The sequence below is a fragment of the Ramularia collo-cygni genome (assembly GCF_900074925.1).
Source record: "Ramularia collo-cygni strain URUG2 genome assembly, contig: RCC_scaffold14, whole genome shotgun sequence".
Classification (NCBI taxonomy): Eukaryota; Fungi; Ascomycota; class Dothideomycetes; order Mycosphaerellales; family Mycosphaerellaceae; genus Ramularia; species Ramularia collo-cygni.
Window position 1 is genome coordinate 342,607 of NW_019716268.1, and position 23,881 is coordinate 366,487.

The window sequence follows — 23,881 nt, forward strand, 5'->3', positions numbered from 1 at the left end:
TCGAGAGCRACATGTATAGGGCGTCAGCCCGCTTTTGGCCGATTCCACTCCCATGCGTGAAGAGAGGCTGTACGCTTGTAGCGATGGCTCTTCCCGGTCTTTGTGTGCTGGAACGCGGTCTATGTCGGGCTGCTATGTGTTGACGGGTTTCCTCGGTCATCTCAATGAGCAGAGGCTTGCGAAGAGTTTCTGAGTCCTCGTCACACTTGCATTGATGTGCTGTCTTTGTGTTTGATCTCAGTGCAGGATGGTAAAGGATCTGATCGGTACCATAATGTATCCTTGTGTTGGCACAGTCGCGCTTGCAAATCAAACAGGAAGTGATATCTCGTCGCAAGCCGTACGATTGATAGAGTGAATGATGAAGATGGCGCCTCCGAATGAAGTTCGGTCCACGAGAAGTCTCGAACTTGTCTATTTATAGTTAAAGCGAGCGGCCACTAGCGACCGCGGACTTCTGCCGAGCATCACAACTTTCCTCCTTGCATACACCACATCACTATGTAGTGGTGGTCGGGCCATCGTGCTTGACAAGAGAACAGCCGGGCTGCGGTCAAGTCGCTGGGTCTTGAGGGCCCATGCATACTCTCAGGTCTAGGCCAGTCCTCCGCCCTCCATCACTGATCAGCCTTGGGCCGGAATGTGGGCAGCTTCCAGTTCTCATCCATGTCGATGCGGTAACCGTACCTCGATAATACTCTTGACGAGGGCACTATAGGATTAAAGGCAAGGTCCAAATTCCACAGTACATGGTCCTACCTTCGCCTTCTGCGACTATCTTCGGGAGAACTGCACACAAAGATTCGGTGTCAGCTGCATGTTGCCTAGAGAGATGGAGCAGGACGGGCGAACAATTCGTCCGATTCTGATATGTGGATGACATACATGCGCACATCCCTGTCCACAAGTTGGACACACTCGAAGCCTCGTATTCCATCATCACTGACCTTAGTACACTGATATTACAATAGTGAAGAATAAACCCCCACGAGGATGAGGGACTTCAGCCTGGACAGTTTGCCGGATMAGACCGCCCGCCATATCCTTATCACTGGCGGTATGCTTGGGTGCTTCCACTCTCCGCAACGCAGTAGCTGAACAGTACAGGCACGACTGGTCTCGGCCGTCAAATGGTGCTAGCTTTCGCCGCTTGCAACCCTGCTTTGATAGCTTTCACCGGTCGGAACCAAGCTCGCGCCGACGATGTTATTGTAACGCTGCGGCAGAAGCACCCTCAGGTTCGCGCTGAGTTCCTACACATGGATCTCGCCTCACTTGACGCCACCAAATATGCCGTTTCTTCCTTCTGGACGAAGCTGAATGGCCGCTTGGATATCCTCGTCTGCAATGCAGGTATTATGGCGACACCATTAGGACTGAGTGTCGATGGGTATGAAATACAATTTGCTACAAACCATCTCGGACATGCCTTGCTAGTCAAGCTCCTGCTGCCAATCCTTGTTGCCACCCAAGCCCGCTTTGGAGATTCCCGCGTTGTTACGCTCACTTCGGAGGGCATGATGCTTGCGCCCAGTGGAGGCATCGTATTTGAAGATCTCAAGACGATGCAAGATTTGGGTTTTGGGGGTCGTTGGAAGCGATATGGTCAGAGCAAGCTCGCAAACGTCCTGTACGCCGCTCAATTGGCCAAGCACTACCCGAACTTGACTTCCATCGCTATTCATCCCGGCGTTGTCGGTACGGAACTAGTAGGCGGTCTTGGATTCGCCGATCGTCTTCTCGTCTACGCGACGTCGAAAGTGATCAAACCAGAAGATGGTTGCAAGAATTCGCTGTGGGGAGCAACAGCGTCGCGGGACTCGATCGATAATGGCGCCTATTACGCACCCATTGCGGAGCCTGGCAAGCGCACAAACTTCAGTCATGACGAGAAGCTGGCAGCAAAGCTTTGGGAGTGGACAGAGCAGGCGTTGCAGCCATATACCTTGGATACTTAGAAGTATGTGGCACGCTCTTGAGCGGAACGGCTACCGAGCATGTCTCTCTGCTATGCATCCTCTAGCTTTAGACTGATTGGGTGCCGTTGAGTGCCGTGTTCGACCAGCAATTTAATGGTTCACATCTTGCGCTTTTCGCACAGTGGAATGKCAATGGCTTCCATGTGCCCCGGACGAGAGAAAAACGAGTAGTAGAGTCAGAGTCAGGATGTCAGCAATTCTTGGGCGCGTACACCTCTGGAGGCAGTATAAGTTTCTGTCAGCGCGTCCTATGAGGTCGTCACGTATCTCGATCGAGTTGCGCTGAAGCGAATGGAGAAAGAAGACCTGTTGCTGATGCAACACGTCGAGTACTTTAMGTCGACGAGATAGATAACCTCCTGATACACGCACGCGAGTGCAATTTTGTAATTTCTATCAATCATGTTATGCAATAGTGTAGAAGCGATTGGAACTTGTAGTCCTCATGTCAATATTACTCCTTCTTGTTGAACGATGATAGCTTATCCATCCGCTGCCTACTTATTGTACTTGAGTTTCCACATACCTACTTAGAGCACTAGCATTTACTCGCAAGAACGCATACAAATAGAAACACTATTAAGCGTATTAACAAATCCATTACCCAACCCCAACAATAACCACCAAAAGCCAACTATCAAAAAGAAAACCATAAACGAAGAAGAGTTGTTTCCATAGCTGACGACAGAGTTAGGGTTAGGGTTTATGTAGCAACCAAACATCCACCATGCATGCATGCATGCAAAACCCGATCGCCTCATCCAATTCTCATCAACTCCCAAAAAGACAATCATTTACCCTACCTTACTCATGGAACCAAATGAAAGATTCAAAGGACGAGAACTCATAAAAATCAACGATTCAAGACACCTATAATCCATCATCATCATCATCAATGGAGGGAACATTTCGTTTCGTTTCGTATGTCGTTCCTACCTTAGGTACTGTACTTTACTTTTTAAGCTTCCTGACCAGTAAACTCTTCGAAAAAGGACACGACAAAGGTACATTTTTACTTTAACCTCGCTAACTACCTTACTCCTACCGCGGAAGCTCTTTTCTTGGCTCGTTGGCTCGTTTGTGATGTACTCACTGCGGAGTACCTACCTACCTCCCGCTTCTCGCTTGTACCGTGGACGGATCATTGGCCAGTTCTAAAGGCCGATCGCGTGCGGCGACATCCACGCATTGCAATCCCCACGATGGTGGCGGAGAACAGTGGACAGGGTGGGTCGCTCAACGAAAAAGCCCCTTGGCTCGGCGCTTGGACGCGCGGCGCCCCAGGTCATGGCGTGTGATTGAAGGACCTTCCTGATGCGGTCAATGTCAGCGGACGAGTCAGTCATGCAGGACCTAAAGAGACAGCGACTTCACGTAGGAATGAATGCAAGTGAGATGGGAGTTCCGTTGATGTTTTTTTTGAAGTGATTGATTGTATTTGACCGCCTGCTAAACAACTATCCTTTACGGATGGTTGAACTGCTAATGGATACGCTATGCAACATGATGCCAGCAATGACAGACTGCAGCCATCTTTCCTGTAATACTAAACATTACYATGACCAGTGAGTGCCATGTCTCCCCCCCGCTGGGTGCTGTGATCCCGTTACGTCGCGGGCCCAAAGACGACTGAGAGAATGTTCGTCATATGCACAATGTAAATCGTAGCCAAAACCATGTGGACAGCCGTCAAATGATAGCGCCGYCGTGAAATGTCGTTGCCCGTCTTTCAACTAGGCTCTGAAGCGAACTTCAAGAAGTGAAGTGAGCTTCTTAAAGCATGGCAACAGCGACGAGACCAGCGACACCGAAGAGACCAGCGCTGAGCTGGGAAGCGGCGCCGGAGTACTCAGCTGGGGCAGAGTAGGTGGCAGATGGGGTCATTGGCATGGTGCCGTTGCCGGTAGGAGCCTGGATCTGGCCGTCGGCGATCTGAGAGACAGGTGCGCCAGTTGGGGCCTGGATCTGACCGTCGGCGATCTGGGAGACGGGAGCGCCAGTTGGGGCCTGAATCTGGCCGTCGGCGATCTGAGAGACAGGAGAGCCGGTAGGGGCCTGGATCTGGCCATCACCAATCTGGGAGACGGGAGCGCCGGTAGGGGCCTGGATCTGACCATCACCAATCTGGGTGACGGGAGAGCCGGTAGGGGCCTGGATCTGACCATCGCCAATCTGGGTGATTGGGTTGCCGGTTGGCTNTCACCAATCTGGGTGACGGGAGAGCCGGTAGGGGCCTGGATCTGACCATCGCCAATCTGGGTGATTGGGTTGCCGGTTGGCTGCTGGATCTGACCGTCACCAATCTGGGAGACGGGAGAGCCGGTGACCTGGCCGTCGGGGATCTGGGACACGGGCATGGATGGGGTAGCACCGCCCATGGCGTTGATGACCTGGATGTAGACTGGGCTGCACTGCTCGGCGGTGGCCTCGTCGTAGAGGTTGTAGAAGGTGCCGCTCAAGCACTGGTAGAACGTGGAGTCACCACTGACGGAGAGAGAGCCGTTATTGCAGACGGAGAAGCCAGAGGTGAACTTGGCGTCAGGCTGGACGGGGTTGTCGAACTGGAACTGCTCGTTGGCGACGATGGAACCGGTGCGTCCCTGGTCGTCGGTGAGGACACCGTTCTCGAGGGTGATGGTGAGAGCCTTGGATTGACGCTGTTTCATGTGTCAGTGTTTGTACGGAAGGCGCTGCGCCGCGACGACAGCGGCGGTTCGGTGATCAGCGGAGACTCACCTTCTCGAATGCCATGCGCTTGGTTGGGGTGGTCTGGTTCACAACCTGGATCTGGAAAGTTCCTGGGTAGTTCTCAGAGCACTCGCCGGAGCTGGCCTGAGGCATTGGGTTGGCGGCGACAATGGCCGCGAGGGCGAGAGGTGCAATGGCGTAAAGCATTTTGATTGGTGATGTGGGTTTGGTGGTGATTAGAGTGGTGGTATTAGTGCTTCTGGTAATATATGCAAGTTGAAGCGTTGATGGCGGATGGAGATGTTGATGTCGACGGAAAGCGAATGTGAGTCGGATGATGGGAGAAGTGTTATTGCTCGCGGAGGGTCGGAATGATATATGGGAAGGTGGACTCCAAGCAACCCCTTGTGTGGCAGGAGAAGACCCACACAAACAACACTAATGCAACTAGCTCCGTCGCGCCCCAGTAGCAACAGCGATGAAATCTGCCCGCTAAAAGCTTAACAAAGCCCTGACCAATTGCCGCGAACGGTTGCTCTCATGAAAACAGACAGCGAGTTGATGTGCACGCGTCCGGAGCTTCGATTTCCTCGTATCTACCACTGCGACTTCCAACCTCGTCGTCACAGCTGCGCGTACTTGCTGCAAGCTTTCAATGCGTCACCTTTCATGCTCCTGCCATCAGGACAGGACATGCTCGCCTGATCATGGCCCGTCCGAGTCGCTCCTGGGATTATGCTTTGATGCACGTGCGTTTGGCCGCCAACGCTCCTGAGGTGTTCTCTCCTCGGGCCAATTGTCAAGCCTCCGATCAGGCGGGAAACGGTCTCCCGTCCCAAAATCACTCAACGCTGTAGTCTCTCGAGTAGTCTCCGGTCGTTCATGACGTTACCCGTTCTAACGTCGTTTGGATGGTACAAGATTCGATCTCACTGTACAAGGTTTCTGCAAAGGTGGCTAGCCGCTGTCCGCATGCAGCTTTGGCGCTGTGTCCACCGAGCTCAAAGAGCTCTCGGGTCGTCTTCCTGCATACAGGTGTCTCCAACCTCGCCAGCCTCTCTCTTGCGTTGTTCATCAGCTGTGTCGTATCGCAATGCTACATGCGTCCAAAGTGACTGCCGTGCCKTACCCCCAGCAACATCTGGTAACGCCTCCCCTTCGAGTCAAGATCGCACTAATTGCCCGCTTTCCAACGGTGATGCACTAGATCGCTCTTCGCCGCCGCCCCGTTTGCCACTCGAAACGACTGTGCCTGCGCAGGGCGGTTCGTCGCATGTCCCAACTTCCAACACYCAAGGCCGGTGCGCCCGTTGTGCAACCCAATTTCTCCTGCATTGCTCGCTGAATTCTATTGAAATTTGGCCAACTACTGACAATTTCCTCCACATACCCACCACGTGCGGGGATCAACACATTGGAAACACATGGTCGCAGACTCTGTTCTTGTTACAGGCCTCCTGAGTCTTGAAAAAGTCCTTGTCTCTACTCCTTCCTTTTGCGATAACAAATCCCACTTATGCACTAGCATCCCACTCACAGGACCACCGGCACCGATCTGTTGATGGGTGAGTACAGCCAAGACGGGACAACCTCAATCCGCACACGTTCAGCGTCATCGTTGCGCGGCTACATCTTTCTGGTGCTGTGCGGTGCAGATTTCTTCTGTTGGACGCCTAGGTACCGACAGAACATTGCTGCAACAGGCGACGCCACGCTCGTGTCGTGACCAATGCTATGCCATCTCCCGGCGCTACCAGTCATGCAACCTCGCGGGCACACATCTCGTTGAGGATCCTCCAATACATCTAACGAACTCTATCCAAAATTGGAAGAACGCACCATGCGATTGAGCAACGGCTCACGGCATACTCGCTTACATCTCAAAAGACTGGGATCTGACAACCACATTGCAGCCGTTTGTATAGAAGAGAGGAATGTTCCATGCCATAGCTGTTTCACATTGCTCGAATCGGAAAAGAGGCATTCCACGGTTTTTTCAATTAGGATGTTACATTCCTTGCTTCTTGGAGGAGAACGCCCAGCCGGGTATACACCTGATGAAACCCACCCATCCAAACCCACCGCCCAAATGACTCCGACATGTAATGCCAACTGGTAGACACAGCAACCGTGTACCAGACTCACAGAGCGCTATATCCTGCGCCAAATATCGCTTCCAAAATCAAAAACAGCACTCGCTGAAAACGCTTCATCATGGGCGTTGCTCATCGTCGGCATTTCCAAAGCTCAGTACCGAGGTACAGAACTCGGGACGTTGGCAGAACGACGTTGCACAGCACCGAAAATCCGATCTCCCAAACGGCTCCCGTGGAGCGACGATCTGAAACACAGGCGGGCATGCACGAAMAAGTTCGTTATTGCCCAAACGCACCCGCCTGGTGAGGTAGCTTCAAGGATCCTTCTTTGCCAACTGGTGCAATGGGTTTGATATTGCCATAAGTATCAACAATGGGAAAACGCGCACGCCGCTCCAGGTCGTCGAGGTCCATGTGACTGCGAATGTACTTGTCCTGACTGTTGTCTGGAACCTGGTAGTCCCAGCTGGTCCACTTGCCCTTCTTGAGGGCAGATTGACAGAGACGTCTCTGGCGCTGACGTCGCTTGCAGTCTTTGGTGATGGCTGGCATGTCCCACTTGGCTTTCGCCTCTGCGACAAAGGCGTCATACTGCTTCTTGATTGCCTCATCGTTGCTGGTTGCCAGATTGACCAACTCGTGAGGGTCGTCTGCTAGGTTGTACAGCTGATCTGGGTCTTCGGGGCAGGTAATGTATTTCCACGAACCCCGGCGGATCATCATCAGTGGAGCAATGGTACCCTCGCCCATGTACTCCGCGAAGACGGTATCGTGGGTGTCTTTGCCCTTCAAGTGAGGAACAATGGACACGCCATCCATTGGAAGATCCTTCTCGAGACGGGAACCGACAATGTCGACGAGAGTGGGGAGAATGTCGAGAGTGCTGACGTTCTGGGGAACGCGGTGTGGCGCCCAAAGCTTTGGGTAGCTGAAGAGCATGGGAACTCGAACCGACGACTCAAAATACGACATCTTGTACCACAACCCACGCTCGCCGAGCATGTCGCCGTGGTCTCCCGAGAAGATGATGATGGTGTTGTCAGCCAAGCCGCACTCCTTGAGGGTCTCCATGAGCTTGCCAATGTTGTCGTCAACATAGCTGACGGAGCCATAGTATGCTCGTTTGGCACGCTTAATCTGCTCGGGAGTGAAGTCATAATCCTTGAGGTCGCAGACGTGCTGGAGACGCTTGCTGTGAGGGTCAAGCTGGTCTTTGGGCATTTGGACGGTGGGCATGTCGATGTCTACATCCTCGTACATGTTCCAATACTTGTGCTCGATGGTGTATGGGTCATGAGGGTGCGTGAGAGAGACTGTCAGACAGAATGGGCGGCTGCCTTGCGGCTGGCGGACGTGATTGTAAAGGAATTGCTTGGCCCTGTACATGACCTCTTCATCGTAATCCAACTGGTTGCTCCGCACACATGGTCCGGCCTGGAGGATGGAAGAGCTGTTGTGGTACCACTCAAGACGAGTGTCCGGCTCATCCCAATTCACGGACCAACCCAAATCGGCTGGATAGATGTCTGCCGTCAGACGATACTCGTAGCCATGCAATTGGTCTCCGATGAAGTGCATTTTGCCTCCCAGGACGGTCTCGTAGCCGGCATTCCGCATGTAGTGCGCGTATGTTGGAGTGTCCTCGGGGATTGGTGATGCATTGTCATAGGCACCAATCTTGCTGGGGAGCTGTCCGGTGATCATTGCCATGCGGCTGGGTGCACACAACGGTGAGTTGCAGTATGCGGAGTCAAACACGACCGATTGTTCCGCCAGCTTGTCAAGGTTGGGAGTCTTGATTTGTGAGTTCTTGTTGTAGATTTTGAGTTGCGGTGCTGCCAGTTGATCTGCCATGATGTACAGGATGTTTGGCTGCTGGGGGAACAGCGGAGTGCTGAATCCATTCTGGCCAGCAAATCCCGCTGGTGGAGACTCTGGTGGAGAGGCAGGCAGCTGCGTGCGCAGACGCTCCATGTTATCCATGTTGTTGCGAATGTTGGAGCTGGTAAATTGAGTGTTGGTTGAGGAAAGCCTTTGGAGCAGTCCACAGCTCAGAGGGATGTTGTTATATATCTTCAATCCGGGGCTGGGCGGAAGGAGATTACTCAAGTGCAAGGACGAATTGAGAAGACGGTGATGGGATTGGTAGCAAGTCAGGATGGTTGGTAAGATGGGGAAGGAAGAAGAAAAGTGATCATGAAAGGAATGCCAGACAAATACACCGAGCACGCCTTGTCTATGCGTTTCCTCCCAAACGATCGCGTGCTTTGGTTAATGTGATCACGCAAGTTAAGCTTTTGCCGCCAGGGGGGTTGATCCGGGGTGCGTAGGCGGGGACTTGGTCGGTTTCCGGGCAGAAAAGGGAGACTTCCTCTTTAGCAGAGTGCACGAAAATTGAACTCGCCAGTTGGTTCGCGGACTTCGCTGCTGAGTTCAGGATTTGTGCGGATTGCAAGGGCGGAAGGGGTTGTTGCTGAAGCTCTTTGTTGTTCGGGTGCGCAGAAACCGTAGGTTGTTCAAATCTGCCCTTTRTGCGCTAGAGGGAGGTTGCGAGGCGTCACATGCGCACAGCTGCTAAAAAAGATTTCGCCGCCGTTTCCCAAGACTCCCGATAACATTACTCAGCGCGCTTGCTTGCTTCACCGCAGTTCTTGTGGAATCGCAAATTTGCCAAAATGGCCAATGTCCAGGACCGTGGGCCTCCGTCCGCCGCGGCCATCGCTATTGGTACGGCCATTGTCGCGGGCATTACTGGCTACTTTCTTGGCACCGCCAGGTCCATCGGCGTCTTTGGTGGGCCTCCTCCGTCCGCGCAGCAGCAGGTCGACGACCATTCCGACGACGATGACGGTGGCGACGGCAGCGATGCAGCTTCTGAAACGCACACCGATGATCTCGGCGAGTTGAAGACGTTCCCCGGCAGCACAGAGGAATGCAAGCTGGTGCTCGCCGTCAGGACAGACTTGGGCATGACCAAAGGTGGGTAGATTCTCCTCTTCGAGCAAGCTCATATCACTGCATGTGACCAGAACAGTCAAGTCTTGCTCTCTTATCATCTCTCGCTCCTACATCTGGTCCTAGATCCTGGGCCTGCAGACTGATGATCCGCTGGTAGGTAAAATGTGTGCGCAGTGCGGCCACGCCACCCTGGCCTGCTACAAGTCTTTGCTTCGCGCAGATCCAGCTCATCCTCTCTTACAACAATGGGAGACATTGGGCCAGGCCAAAGTAGCGCTCAAGGTCGATAGTGAGGACGCTATGCTGATGCTGCAGGCGCAAGCCGTCAGTCTTGGCGTATGCGCCCAAGTCATCCACGATGCCGGCCGCACACAGATTGTAAGTCTTTCTCCCCTGTAGCCTGCTTTCATTGAAGCGTGACATGGTTGGATGACCTGACTTACACGACTGCACCAGGCAAGCGGCTCAGCGACCGTGCTTGGAATCGGCCCAGCACCCAAGAGCGTTATCGACCAGATCACGGGACATCTCAAGCTGCTTTGAAAACAAAACTATCTTGACCTGCCTTGACTCTCCATCAAGGCTGCCGCATTGGAGCGGCCGGACGCTTGGGCATTCCATCTTGCGTACTTATTGTCAGCAAGGATCATCACGTCAAGCACCGAGAACGACCAACATTTGCCAGCAACGATATAGCTTGGATKGTGATGTTGGTGAAGCGAACCGCGTCCAAGATCTATGTATGCGCTGCCACGGAACCTCGTCCTGCATGTCAGCACACAATTCAATAGTCCGATCCACGAGCCCATCTTCGATCCAAGAGCCCATCTTCGGAAGAATGACCATGACAACACCCAATAGAAATACAGCCATAACAATCAGACCAATATCCTTTCAACCTTAGTCAGAAAATAGGCAGAAACATTCCGATCCATCATCCTCCAAAAGCCGTCCAAAAGCGAACCTTTTCCAATGGAACCATRAACCTCCCAACTCAAACCATCAAATTCRCCGAAAGTGGTACAGTATCTCTCTCCCTCTCTCCCCAATCGATACTCTCACGCAAACCGCCAAGAAAAAGTCTAGAACCTATCAAAAAAGCAAATCGTAACGACGACTTTGAGACCTCCTCTCAATAAACCTACCCCAAACGAGCCTAAATGCTGACGCGGTTAACACAAAACGGCCCGGATAGGTAAGACAAAAGAAAATCCACGCACCATATTTTCTCCGACGACTACCAATCGCCTAACAAGTGGTAATCAATAATATTAATAATGTAAAACTTCCTATTCTTCCTCGGAGGAGGCGATGCGATGCGGCTCGATCCTACCCTGCATAGAAGAATCAATCACACACCAGATTTGGGAAAGTTTCCTTTTTTGGACGACACAATGACGGCCGCCTTCTCACCGCTTGACGCGTGGCGGAAGGGTCTGTCTGACCAATACATTGATTCTTGCTGAGTTGAAACTATTGATTTTCTCTTGGTTGAATCGAATCGAATCGAATCGAATCGAATTGGATTGAATCGAATTGAATGTATGCATGCGTCGTCGTTTGACGCGCGGCGAGATGGGTTGTTTAGTCTAGAGTTGGGCAGGGCATCCATGCATGTGAAGAATTCCAAGTGTGGAATCCGATTGATACGTGCGTGAAATATCGTGACCTTTGTTTGTACTCTCATGTTGCATACATGCTGCATCAAGTGAATGTAATGTAGAATGCAATCAAAGTTGTCGTATCGTAGGGTAAAAGAACTTTTTTTCTATATAGAATGGAAAGTATGTACTGGGGATATCTAAAGTTTGAAGCCTGTGGAGCTCCAGTGTCCATCAACGGTTTGTCCTTTGTTGAGTTAAAACCGTATCTCCATCGTTTGATCGTAGCGGTCATGTCCATTTCGACGGCGGCAGCGGCACAGCGCGCTCGTCCGGGAGGGAGGGAGGGATAGTAAAGATGACGGATTTTTGGTGGCGAAACAGGTCTATGTTCGCGCGGCAAAACGAGACGACTTCGTTTCGAACGAATGGCCGAAAGCTTCTTTTTCTTTTCCTGGGGGGGTGGTGGTATCATGCAAAGGGTAATGCCTGAATATGATTCGCTGCCGGCGCGAATGAGTGGAGCGTCCAGCCAGCTCGTTAGAATTGAAGAAGTCGTGAGTGTAAAAGGGAAATGGATGCTACAGCAGCATCTAGGCGTGCTGGTGAGCGCCGCGAGGGTGGTGCTGATGCCTCTTGACGTACTGGGTCGCGGTGGCGATCTCAGTAACGACTTGGGTGATGGTAACAGCGCCGCCGCCGTATGCGGGTGCAACGGTAGTCTTGGTCGCAAAGGTGGTGGCGGTAGGTGATGGACCATCGAAGTTGTAGACTGGAGCCCAAACAGCGCTGGAGGAGGATGGTGATGGGCCGTCGAAGTTGTAGACTGGAGCCCAAACCGCGCTGGTGGAGGATGGTGCAGCGTGGCTGGCTGGCGCGACTTGAGAAGATGCAGGGGCGTAGCTTGCTGGGGAGTCGACAGAAGATGCAGAGGAGTAGCCTGCCGGGGAGTCATCACCGGCCTCGCCAGAGCAGAGGGTGACGGTGATGGAATCCGAAGCCGCGCAGGACTGCATGCCATAGGCATCATCAGTCGCGTATCGGTAGGCCTGCTGCTTGGGGTTGCAAGAGTCGCTGTCCGAGGTGATTTCCCAGTTACCGTCCCATGGGTTGCCGTCCACACAGCTCAGGTCGTACCAGATCATGTTGTCGTTCTGGTAGGTGTACTCGTACTGCAAGATGTTGCCGCCGAATGCGCCTTCGGTCTTGGAGAGCTTGATGGACCAGCCAGCGCCATTGGACAAGGAAGTGTACTGCTGGTCCCAGGATTCGCCAGGCTGGAGAGTCTTGTCGACAGTCTGTTGCCCGCCGCCACTGGCGGGGGTCTCGCACATGAAGACTTCATAGGAGCACTTGTTGACAACGTGCGCGCGACCAAGGGCGGAGACCGAGGCGCCGAAGAGGGCAAGCGATGTAAGAGCTGCGTTAACCATGGCTGCGGTTGAAGTCGTTTGGGTGGATGTAAAAGTTGACTGTCCTGCAGGTAGAGCGATAAAAGCAACTATCTGGAGATCCCAATCGTTCGTAGAGACAGTGTACTAAGCAGTAAAAGAGTGATGACCGCAAAGGAATCGTGAAGCGTTCAGCGCGTCCGTAGGGATGAAAAGAGATCGTGGTAGTCAGATCCAAGGGAGGGTGCGCGGCAGTCCCTCTTCTTTAACCATCCCGCAAACTCTGTTGCCAGGTTGAGCGCTGCTTTGCAACAATAGTGGGTCCGATTTGATATGTCAGTGACCTCTTAGGAGTCGGTGCTGACGGCGGCAATTCCTGAGGTCTGAGTTTTCGGGTGGGATTATCCCTGCGATGGGAGTACCCTAAGAAACGATCCGTCGTTCTTGATTCGTTAGCTGCCATGGCGATTTGGCCGTTCCTGCAGATGCAACCAGTAATCAGAAATTTCTCCTTTTAGCGGCCTCGGGCCACGAGGCACAAGATTTGCTGGGCAGGTCCAATCGCGGACGATCGACCGTTGCCGAGTCTCGGTTAGGAGCTTATTCGCCTGAAATATTATCTGCGATGCGACAGACTTTGCGATTTCTGTTCCATGAGCCGGTGCGACTTTTTTGCATGTGCGTCTTGCCGTGGGCAACATCCGCGCAGAGAAATTCCGGCCTCGAGGTTGCCGGGCGCCACATTTCAGCCTTGCGCGTGTACTTAACAAGGGTACAAGGGTACGGCATGCGGCGAGAAAGAAGCGCAACGGTCGAGGCAAACTCGGGAGGTTGCATACTCTGCACACTCATCCGACCCCAATTGGCGTTGTAGCAATGGCTAAGTGGAATCGCAACCGGGTTGTCTTTTGCCATCGCACGTAAGCTCGCCGCATGCGAAGTAAGGCGAGTACGAAAATGGAAGGACGGCTGAACGGAGGGCAGCGGCCGCGGCCGCGAAATGATTTCTGCAGGATGTCGTGTGCCTAGACGTGGATGACCATTGTGGATTGTGAAAAGTGGGAAATGTTGAGAGCGCACACAGCACCGAGGCCTTCACATGCTGCCCAGTCGGCGGCGGATTCCACCTGCTGCCCAATCGGTGCCGAACGCAGTGCCATTCATCATCAATCATCAGAGGCTCAAACAAGGCATTGTTCTGTGGGTTCTGTTGGTGTAACATCTTTGCTCGCTATCCCGGCTGTGACAGGTGATGATCGATCAACCCGGTTGTATGGGCTCGTGCTGGCCACGTTCGCGTCAAAGTCGTGAAACCGTGGCACAAAGTGTTGGTTCCTGTACAGGCGACCGAGGGGGCGTGGACATGTGTCAACGTTACACGACATGCCGAACAACTCGCGAAGAGAATGGATGCTCTTGGTTAATATGTGCTGGCTGCATGTACCTGCAGCGTTCGTTTCAGAACGACAAAAGTTGTCAGTTGGCTGATTATGTGCGTCTGCTGTGTATAACAGCCCTGGGCAGGCTGAATCGCTTGCGGATCGGCCATGGTGCAACAGATCGTCGAGCGGTGCTTAGACATGACCTTGTTAGTATCGTCTTTTTGTGTGTACGTCTGTTCTGCGCAAACGTTGTACTGTTGTGCCGCAGCAAGGTTTCGCAACGGATCGGAGGTGCATGCAAAGCCGAACTTTGGTCCCGAAAGCGAGTGAACTCCGCTGCAAAGTAGTCAACACGGCGCTGACTGCAGTCGTCTTCTTTCGAGAGGGCAGTCAGCTTTCAGGATTGTCAATTCATCCAATTTGCGGATCACTTCCGGACGGCCTTGCGGAGGAAGAATCCAAGATGTCGACGTGCTCTAGTCCGAGGTTCCGCGGAAGGATGCGCTCAGCCACAATGACTCCTTTCACACGCGACCTTTCCATTCGTCTGCTCACACCCACTGTCAAGAAAGCGAGCCATCACACCGTGAAGAATGGAGACACCAGAAGAGCAGCCAGAAGACGGTGTCATTGTACATTTGAGCGATGGTGTTGCTGTTAGGGCGCTCGTACGTTCATCAACTGTCCATATAAACGTGTGAGATGATTGCACATATCCCTGACACGCGTTGTCTAGAGACATGGCGACATTGCATCGCTTTCCAGGCATGCGAGTAGCAGAAACGTCTGGTTGAACTTGAGAGATCGTTTCCCACATCCATATACCGAGGTAGATCTCAGTTGTGAGAGCGCAAGATTCGGGCTGGCAGATGTTGACCTTTCCGTAGAGCGACGCTCAGATGTGGATCGAGCGAGTTTCTGCTCCCGAAAATCAGATGCGTTCGGGAGTGTATTTGGCAGCTGGCGGGAACGGACCATTGCTCCCTGCTCATTATGCCATTACCGTCGAGGACGAATGCGTTGGGGGTATAGGCATCGACTTTGGCTCAGGTACGTCACGTCGACATGGCATCTTGCCGGCTGGCTGCTGATTTCGAGTGTGTGTAGACATCTACTTTCGCACTGGCGAGATTGGGTATTGGCTCTCTGAGGACCACTGGGGAAAAGGTGTGAGTAAACTCAATGTTAACTGGCGACCAGAGCGCAAATCTCCAATCCTCGCGCTGTGTTGCATTCCTAGAGTCTTCTCAAGGAGGATATGTCATGCTCACAGGATTTTTTTGCGGGTGAAAATGATTGCGTCTGCTGAAGAAAATGGGCTAGAGATCGAGACCGTCTGCTCTACCCTTATTTCTGGGACATTGCTGACATTTGTTTCTTCATCACTAGATCATGGGAAAGGTAGTCCCAGCATTTGTACAGTGGACTTGGAAGGCTTTCGGCATCCTAATCAGGCTGAATGGAAGTTGCAACGAGGGGAACACGGGGTCTGCCAGGTGCTTGGAGAAGGCCGGGTTCGTGTTTGAAGGCCGCCGTGAGGCAATGAGTTGCAAGTGTGGCCAGGTGCAAGCTGAACTCATGTACGGAGCGCTTCGACCGGAGTGAAAACATCTGCTCGAAACTTCAGTCTTGATGAGCCACGGGGTCGAATAGCTGTGCGCTCGTGGAGTCAGTTGTCCAGGGGTGTTAGCTATGACATGATTAAAGACTCGATGACAACTTCCACCAATCTTTTAGTTGATGTCCGTCTTGATGGCGTCGAAAGACTGTAGGAATTGTAGGCCAAGAAACGCTTGTACAGCATGTCGACCGAGCCGATTGAATTTCCTAAAATACAGGGCCATGTCAAACAAAGTCGCCGATTCAGGTGACAAGCAGGCGCAGTCAAGACGAACGTGTGCAGGAAATGTATCGCGAGGCTGTACTTGAAGGGCCGTCAAGCGTGGTATGGCCACTCTAGACGTAATTGGCTGTAAAACAAGACGGGGTTCGAACGGATAGTACCTAGGTAAGCAGTGGAAGGAGTGTCTTCGAGTTATCAGTCAATAATAATGTGCCAACATACAACCTCTGGCCCGCAGATTCTCTCGGCCAAGTTCAGAGAGGGATGGCTGAACATGTGAAAACAGTGCTGGCGTCTGGTGCTCCACTCTTCCTCGAGTATGATCTCACGATGCGTAAATGACTGAAACGCTCAAGGACATGGCGAAGAACATCAATATGTTGTCGGCGGATGATGGCGGAAGGAGAGGTCGAAGCGGAGAGTTCGAAATAACGCATCACGCGCTTTCCAAAAAGAAAGGACGTGATGATTTGAACAGGGCACCCGCGTAGTTATTTCTTGGCTGACGTCATGCAAATCAGCACTGCACTGATGTGTTCGGTCTCTTTGCTCGTACAGGCGTAGAACCGCCAGTGGGCCCCATACGCTTCTTGTGCCTTTACGGCCGTGATATGCACGCGGTATTCACATTTCTCCGAGAGAGCGGTCTTCATGCCGCTCATATCAGGCGCAACGACCTCCTCTTGCATTGCTTGCTCTCCGGCGCATGATGTTGCTACCCCCGCTTTCTCCCAACTTCATCCACCGCCGTGTCCACCAGAAGCGGCAGCGACAAGCCTCCGGATCCGGTGTAGGCCAGCGTCTCCTCCATTTCGAAATGCCCGTTTCGTTCATGAAGACAAGTGTGACGCTTCGCATGACGGCGGCCGATCCACGAAAGTTGGCAGCGGAGGTGTGATGGCATCTGCTCCCTACTCCCTACTTAGGTGGCATCGCATCACAGACATTGCCTCCAAGACCATGTCTCACAAGAATCTGATGACCTCAAGCATCTAGTTTGCCGCCTAGAATGGCATTCGGACTTCAATTCTTGGTCTATGACGCGAGACCATTCCTGATATGATCGAGGCAATGCCAACGTCCATTGCTGCCGTCGTTGCACGTGTTTCAATTGCTTCTCTGGAGAGGTCTGCGGGTATACTCCTTGGAGGCAACACGACTTCGCCCTGGAATTAACCTCCACAAGGGCGCCAATAAGCTGTGCTCAGTCGAAAGCTTCCCAGCGCCATGCCATTCACTGAGACCACACTACTGGGATGTGCCATGCCGGTGGCGTTTTTTCATGGCAAGAAGAGACGGCATGCATAGCGCATGTTTTGCTCTACACACTGCCTCAATATCAACACTGGTCTCGGAGAATGCCACGATTTGCCACGGGAGATGCAAACAAGGCGTGCCATGATCTTCCCTATCCAGACAGAGGAGACAGGAGCATGAGCAGCGAGCTGTAGTCGACTTCTTGGACTGCTGACGATCTTCTGCCATCTCCGGTAACTGCAAGAAGCAGAGTTTACAATTCAGCCCGGTGTGCTCACCGGCTGAGGCACAGAYGCGCGCGTCACAGCCTCGTGCACGCCTTGTGTTCCAATTGCCACGATAGCCGGCTTTGCTGCTGCTGCTCATGCAAATGAAGAACGCTTGCAAGCATACTTCACAGGACTTGCTCGGGGAATCTGCCCATAGACTCCTCGTCGAGACAAGTGAGCTTTTCGCGGCGAGCCAGGGTCCCCCGAGGTATTGTTCACAGCTCGTACCCGTCATGACTACGATAGAAAAACGAGAGAAATGCCACATGCGACCCGATCACCTGCCCAAACAAGAGCATTTACCGAACTCAGCCATCGTGGAATCGCACGAGATACGAGGGATCGCGTGCCCTTGCAAGATGCGGCCGAGGAACTTGAACCCCGCTTCGCTCCGAGGAAAATTTGAGTTGTGTCGATCGCTGTCAAGGAGCCACTTTCTTCCTGATCAAGTAAGATATCAATGCGATCTACAACGCGGAAGGAAATCGAAGGATTCCACCATCTCAAGGTCCGAACAAATGCAACGCCTGTGATTGGAGAACTATGACCCCATCTTCGATTGAAGGCGGTTAGGTCGGCCATGTCCGCCATACTCCGCCGCTATGATGATGTCGATTGGCTGTGAGTCTTTGGACGGACCAGACATCTACTCTTGCGCGGAACAGGAGGAACTTGCAAGACTAGCCTCGGGGTGTGAAGCATGTACAGTACGTGCACTGGTTTAACTGGCTTGCCCGTATACAAGTCTGCACCTGTGCGTAAGGCGCTATCGAGAGTTGCGAAGCCATGATGCCGCTTGTCGTCAAGGACTTGCCCCCGGACGAATGTTGAAGCTGATCCTCGAACTCGTGTGGGAGGGAAGGTGTTGGCGGAGGTACCTGTAAACCTCACATATATAAACGTTTCCATCAGCCCTATCTTTACAACGTACGCACMCAGCAACTCACGCGGCACTCACCCTCAAACCACTCCACAGGCCTACCATGAAGTTCTCCACGACGCAAGCCCWCCTGGGCGCGTTGCCCCTGGCAGCCGCCTTCCCAGCGCAGGTGAGTTGAGGAATGATGGTCCTTGAGATTGTTGCTGACTCTCTACAGATGCTGCAGGAGCTCCAGAACAACCCAAAGCTTGCTGCTCGTGCAAATGAGCTCATGGCGAGCAAGCGTCAGACCGGAGCCGATGCCGCGACTGCCCTCTTCGAAGCCGTTCCTACTTTCAACAGCGAGGCGCAGTATATCGATGTTAGCGAGGGAAGCGGACACGAGTTCGTTCCTCCAGGCCCAAACGATCTTCGTGGAGTCTGCCCTGGTTTGGTATGTTCTTCCAACATGTCAACCTCTGTCAAGAAGCCTTACTAATTTGGTTGCTATCATTTAGAACGCCTTCGCCAACCACAACTTCCTCCCACACAATGGCTATGCGACCGTCCAGCAGTACATCGACGTCACCGAGCAGGTCGTGGGTATGGGAGCTGACCTTTCCGCCTTCCTGGCCATTCTGGGAGGACTTCTTGACGGCGATCTCGTTTCCTGGTCCATGGGCGGAACCCCACCTCCAGGTGTCGGTGGCCCACTTGCTTCCGCTGGAACTGGTCTCATCGGCTCTCACAACAAGTACGAGAACGATGTCTCTCCAACCCGACCTGACTTGTACGAGTCCGGAAACAACTACATGACGGATGCTGCAGCCTTCCAGAAGTTGATTGATGTTTCCCCCGCTGGTGTCGTCACTCTGGACAGCTTGACCCAGCACCGATCGAACCGTTTCGACAGGTCGGTTGCCAACAACCCGTACTTCTTCAACGCACCCTTCCCAGGTCTTCTCGTCCAGTCCGCGGCTTTCACCTTCATCTACCGATTCATGGCAAACCACTCCGAGTCTGACCCAATTGGTGTTTTGTCTTATGACACCATCAAGAGCTGGTTCGGTATTGAGGGACGCAACGGCCACTACAAGGCGCGTCAAGGATATGAGCGCATCCCGGACAACTGGTGGAGACGCTCTACCACTGCTCCCTACACCATCCCATACTTCCTTGCGGACACTGTTGTGGCTGCTGGACTTCACCCCAAGTTCCTCGATGTCGGCGGGTGAGTTTAAATGTAATTCCCATATCAAAAACATCAGCTAACAAGAACATAGTAACCTCGACGGCAAGACCAACAACTTTGCTGGAGTGAACATCACAAGTTTGACAAATGGCGTGTTCAACGGCGCCGACCTCCTCAAGGGCAACAACTTGGGATGCTTCGGTTTCCAGACCGTCGCTCAGCTCAAGGGTGATCAGATCCAGCCTGTGGTCAATGGTATTCAGAACCTCTTGGGATCTGTGATTCCTCAGCTCGGATGCCCTCAGCTTAACGCTATTGATGAGTCGCAGTTGAGAATGTTCCCAGGTTACAAGAGGGGTAGCGCTACCGGCATTACCAACTAGACTATACACTTTATGATGGATTAATGTGCCCAAGATTCGGCATGATGATGATATGGGTTCTTGTAGATATTTGATCAAACTTGGTTTCAAGCTACGAGCTTGTTCTTCCAAACATGCATCAGAATCAATTCTCCTGACCTCTGTTCCTGTCAACAGTCACTAATGATGCCCAACGATCATTGTGAATCATAGATGGATGATCGATTCCTCGAAAAGAAGCTGCAAAGGGTCCGGTCCGGCAATCTTTCGAAGTGAACATGTTTCGTAGGTAGCTCCGCGGAATCAACTTCCCCGATGCCCTGCAGTGCTTGTCTCAGAACGGCAGATCGGGGCAGAAGAACATGATCAGGGCAAATGGGTTGGTTTCGTTTGTCCCCGATCGTCTCGATGGTCTATAACAACCTGGAGTCCCCGCCCAACGATCGGTCTTCGATAAGCGTTCACGAAGATGAGACTTGATGTGGTGGTGGAGGTGATGTGCTAACTTACGTCGATCACAAGATATCCACCCCAATCTGTTGATCCAACCCTAACCCTAAGGAAACAGTGAAACTCGGCGACATGGATGTACGTAGGAGTTCGCATTGCGTTCCCAATCCCGTCACCAGCTTTCAACAAGGTCTCCAGCATCAATCGGGCCTACCACCGTGCCGGGTCGATGATCTGCCCGACATGCAGCATACCATCTCCAAGCGAGCAGGTTCAGCTCCACTTGGTAGGATCAGCCGTACATCACGCAATCGCCATTGCTGCACCCCGTCGATAATGTGAAGATTGCACCGCGATATCCTTTCACTTTGATACTCCCCAACCTTGCATTCTCGGCGAACAGGTGACGCAACAGAGCCGCCGGGGAGGTCGACCCGTAAAGCTTGCATAGCACCATGGCACCTCTGTATGTCGCTCCGTCAAGATAGGTGTCCTGCTCTTCCAAACTCATCGAATAATTATCGCCAGACCTTGCTCACCAGTCTCCAATTCCACGGCTTCGGAGACATCGTCGGAACAGGAACAGTCTAGTCTGCGGGACTTCGACTCGGCGAACGACATCACCCCGCGACCAAGTCGATTCCATCCCGCAAAGGACACCCCGGTTCCACTGTCATGTCCAGCTGTTCCATCTGACTCGTTCTTTCCCGCTGAACAGCCAGTAAGGGATACAGACGTAACAGGACGTCGGCGGAATCCATCCACCTACGGCATCCTTCCGGGCGCTGGCGGGAAGAGGGAGCAGAAACAGCAGCAGCGGCGGTCGGTGAGCTTCCTCACCCACGCGCAGACGGAAACACCGACGACTGCTTCTTCGGAGGACAGCAGCAGCGACAATACCAACAGCGACGAGGCGCGCGCATTAGTCATGGACGTAAATAAGGCGATTTCGCGCAATTCGTCCAGTGGCAGCCCGCGCCGTGGTCTCGCCAACGGGCGTGGTCGGGGAGCGGATCACGAAGCCGGAGAGAGCAGCGCAGATGAGCAAACCGCGATTGTGCGACGCCGAAGCACCTCGCACCAGGCAAACTACGGCGCCGTGCCCGTTGACGAGGCGGATACTCATCAGCGCGACCAGGAAGTGCCGCAAGAACGCCCTTCCCGGCCGCGAAAAGTCAAGTCCAGTCTCAGGACCAGCAATAATCGCAATGGCAGGCGTCCAGGCCGAAATCAGCATGACTCTCCTCCCGCCACTGAACGCAACGGTCATGACAGTAATGGCTGGTTCAAAGGTTTGATTGAGAAGTATGGGACTGTCGAATTGGAAAATAAGGGATCCGTCGCCAGAGACCATCTCGCGCTTGGTGGGTTTCGTCTTCTTCTTCAAACATACTTTCGTCGCGCCTGTGCTGTTGGTAATCGCAACTGACTCTCCTCCCCTACCTAGAGAGAACCTTTCTTGCCTGGCTCCGAACGTAAGTCCTTCCTCCTCCACGGGTGACGATGATGCCATCTTCACCTTTGCATCCTGACTATTCACACCAACTCACACGACATTAGCTCGCTATCGTTCGCCTCTATTGGTATTGCTGTAACGCAACTCTTCCGCCTCAACACATCCATTGCGTCGCATCCCGATTCCGATCAAAGTACACCCGTTGTTGCAGGGAGTAGACTACGTTCAGTCGGCAAGCCACTCGGTGCTACCTTTCTTGGAATCTGYACGTTCTTCTTAATGAAATTCTGAATGCTTGCTARGAATTGCCAGCGATCCTCATTCTGCTGCTCGGCTTCCATCGTTATTTCGAAAGCCAACACTACGTTATCCGCGGAAAGTTTCCAGCGTCGCGAGGCACCATCATCGTCGTCTCGGCCGTTGCAGCCGCATTGATAGTCACAAGCTTGGTCGTGGTGGTTGTGGTCGCTCCCGAGGCTTTTGAGAAATGACGAGATACGACACCATGGATTCTCCATCTTCGGTGTACTCTCAAACAACTAATGGAGGTACTCCTCGGAGTAACGACAGCAGTCCTCGATCTCCCGCCGACAGCCTCCGGTCCTATGCTGATACCCCTCGATCAGCTCGCGAAAGCCCCCATCAAAAGCAGTGGCAGTTGATGCAATTATCACGACTTACCTCACGCAACTCTCAAGAATTCGCAAAACTTCGAGCGGAGCTTCACGAGCTTTCCGACCGTGTGGACGCAATAGACTCCCCGCGACTGCTCTCTCAAGGCAGATTCAATCCAAAATCTGATGAATTTGCGGTCCCTTCTGCCATGAGAACCCTACAGGTCAATCCGTTATTCAATACACCTACCCGTCCGCCTCGATCATCGTCTCTACCAACTGGAGTACTTTACTCTCCCACCACAGGTCCTCAAACAATAGGAAGGGTCCAACGACTCGCGATGCAGCGAGGATTGCAACCATTACGGACTTCGGAGGATGGTGTCGCCTCCTTGCAATCCAGAATTCCAAGGTTACGTCAGCCCGTCATCCTCCCTTCTCTGACGAACGAATAGGTTTCGAATTCGATGCAATCACCGCCTTTACCGGGCCAAGGTCTCGTGAATGCAGGACCTGAAGATGGAAGCCCCACATCGGACATGTCCATCCCAACGCCAACGTTGATGTGTGGTGGATCCAGCAATCCAGAAGAGCCCAGGGTTAACGGCATCCTGCAGCCTCAATCGGATATGCCCATCTCAAGGCTAAGGTATCTGTATGGACCCGGCGGCACTTCTACAGACCAAATTTCCGCGTCTTCCTTCCCTGCAGATCAGATGCGCCAAGATTACCATTCAGGTGGTCGAGGGGGGGTTAGATTCTCGAGGGACGAGCTTCTCGAAGTCCGAAGGAGGGTACTACAAACAACAGGCAGAGAAAGAACACTTGCTGAACCAGAAACTCCAACTTCGATTAGGATCTTGCGACATGGCGAAGCTCAGTCTCGCTTTGAAAGTGCAAGCTCTTCCGAAACTCCAGATGGGCAACAAGAGGACGAATACATGACTGCTGTCATGGACCTGGCCTGTGATGCTGAAATACCAGCTGCATCTCCTTCAAGCACGGATGATGATTTACCGACTTCAAGCACGGGACATCCCAGCAGCCGATTGCTGCGTATCGCACGACCTGATGCACTGGTGGTGACATACAGGTATTGCGGCGATGACAAGATAATCTTCGATTGGACCGATGCGCCCCGCCATGAGGATGTTTTCGTGGGCGACTATGGAAGTCGTCTGGAGGATGTGATTCGTGTTCCCGACAGCGGTCGCCTCAAGATTGAAACCGAGTATTACCTCGTCACGTTCGAGATTGCGGTTGCGCGTCGTAAGTCTATCCGCGCAAGAAAGAGAGTAAGCGCGCTGACATTTCGAACTTTTAGACGCAGGGATYCTTTCCGATACGGCAGCTGGRATTCTGTGGAATGAATACGTTGAATGGTATCATGAAGAACTGCAGATGGAGCTGTGAGACACTGAGGATAAGGTGTTGTGGAAGCGTCGAGAGCCTTTTTTAGGAGGGAGCCTTCATTTGTTGCACCT

The 23,881-nt window shown here is 52.8% G+C and overlaps 9 protein-coding genes; 6 read left to right on the forward strand and 3 right to left on the reverse strand.

Moving 5' to 3' along the window:
* Positions 1-993: 993 nt before the first annotated feature.
* Positions 994-1,958, forward strand: RCC_08454 (related to dehydrogenases with different specificities (related to short-chain alcohol dehydrogenases); the record flags this gene model as incomplete). XM_023773705.1 has 2 exons in its annotated part: positions 994-1,057; positions 1,108-1,958. 2 exons carry the CDS (start codon positions 994-996, stop codon positions 1,956-1,958), a joined length of 915 nt encoding a protein of 304 aa, XP_023629473.1.
* Positions 1,959-3,752: 1,794 nt separating this feature from the next.
* On the reverse strand, positions 3,753-4,874 carry RCC_08455 (uncharacterized protein; the record flags this gene model as incomplete). XM_023773706.1 has 3 exons in its annotated part: positions 3,753-4,088; positions 4,142-4,636; positions 4,716-4,874. 3 exons carry the CDS (start codon positions 4,872-4,874, stop codon positions 3,753-3,755), a joined length of 990 nt encoding a protein of 329 aa, XP_023629474.1.
* Positions 4,875-7,042: 2,168 nt separating this feature from the next.
* Positions 7,043-8,746, reverse strand: RCC_08456 (probable choline-sulfatase; the record flags this gene model as incomplete). Its single annotated transcript, XM_023773707.1, has 1 exon — positions 7,043-8,746. One exon carries the CDS (start codon positions 8,744-8,746, stop codon positions 7,043-7,045), a length of 1,704 nt encoding a protein of 567 aa, XP_023629475.1.
* A 692-nt stretch (positions 8,747-9,438) lies between these two features.
* On the forward strand, positions 9,439-10,264 carry RCC_08457 (related to mitochondrial peptidyl-tRNA hydrolase Pth2; the record flags this gene model as incomplete). XM_023773708.1 has 3 exons in its annotated part: positions 9,439-9,742; positions 9,879-10,099; positions 10,178-10,264. 3 exons carry the CDS (start codon positions 9,439-9,441, stop codon positions 10,262-10,264), a joined length of 612 nt encoding a protein of 203 aa, XP_023629476.1.
* A 1,651-nt stretch (positions 10,265-11,915) lies between these two features.
* RCC_08458 (uncharacterized protein) lies at positions 11,916-12,755 on the reverse strand (the record flags this gene model as incomplete). The annotated part of the gene is made up of 1 exon (XM_023773709.1): positions 11,916-12,755. The coding sequence occupies one exon, from the start codon at positions 12,753-12,755 to the stop codon at positions 11,916-11,918; it is 840 nt and encodes a 279-aa protein (XP_023629477.1).
* A 1,933-nt stretch (positions 12,756-14,688) lies between these two features.
* Positions 14,689-15,700, forward strand: RCC_08459 (uncharacterized protein; the record flags this gene model as incomplete). XM_023773710.1 has 5 exons in its annotated part: positions 14,689-14,763; positions 14,832-14,924; positions 14,983-15,145; positions 15,203-15,264; positions 15,485-15,700. 5 exons carry the CDS (start codon positions 14,689-14,691, stop codon positions 15,698-15,700), a joined length of 609 nt encoding a protein of 202 aa, XP_023629478.1.
* Positions 15,701-18,447: 2,747 nt separating this feature from the next.
* On the forward strand, positions 18,448-19,898 carry RCC_08460 (related to oxidase; the record flags this gene model as incomplete). XM_023773711.1 has 4 exons in its annotated part: positions 18,448-18,513; positions 18,571-18,777; positions 18,842-19,554; positions 19,607-19,898. The coding sequence occupies 4 exons, from the start codon at positions 18,448-18,450 to the stop codon at positions 19,896-19,898; spliced, it is 1,278 nt and encodes a 425-aa protein (XP_023629479.1).
* An 884-nt stretch (positions 19,899-20,782) lies between these two features.
* On the forward strand, positions 20,783-22,074 carry RCC_08461 (uncharacterized protein; the record flags this gene model as incomplete). XM_023773712.1 has 4 exons in its annotated part: positions 20,783-20,793; positions 20,856-21,691; positions 21,775-21,802; positions 21,888-22,074. 4 exons carry the CDS (start codon positions 20,783-20,785, stop codon positions 22,072-22,074), a joined length of 1,062 nt encoding a protein of 353 aa, XP_023629480.1.
* Positions 22,075-22,936: 862 nt separating this feature from the next.
* RCC_08462 (uncharacterized protein) lies at positions 22,937-23,810 on the forward strand (the record flags this gene model as incomplete). XM_023773713.1 has 2 exons in its annotated part: positions 22,937-23,666; positions 23,722-23,810. 2 exons carry the CDS (start codon positions 22,937-22,939, stop codon positions 23,808-23,810), a joined length of 819 nt encoding a protein of 272 aa, XP_023629481.1.
* Positions 23,811-23,881: the final 71 nt, after the last annotated feature.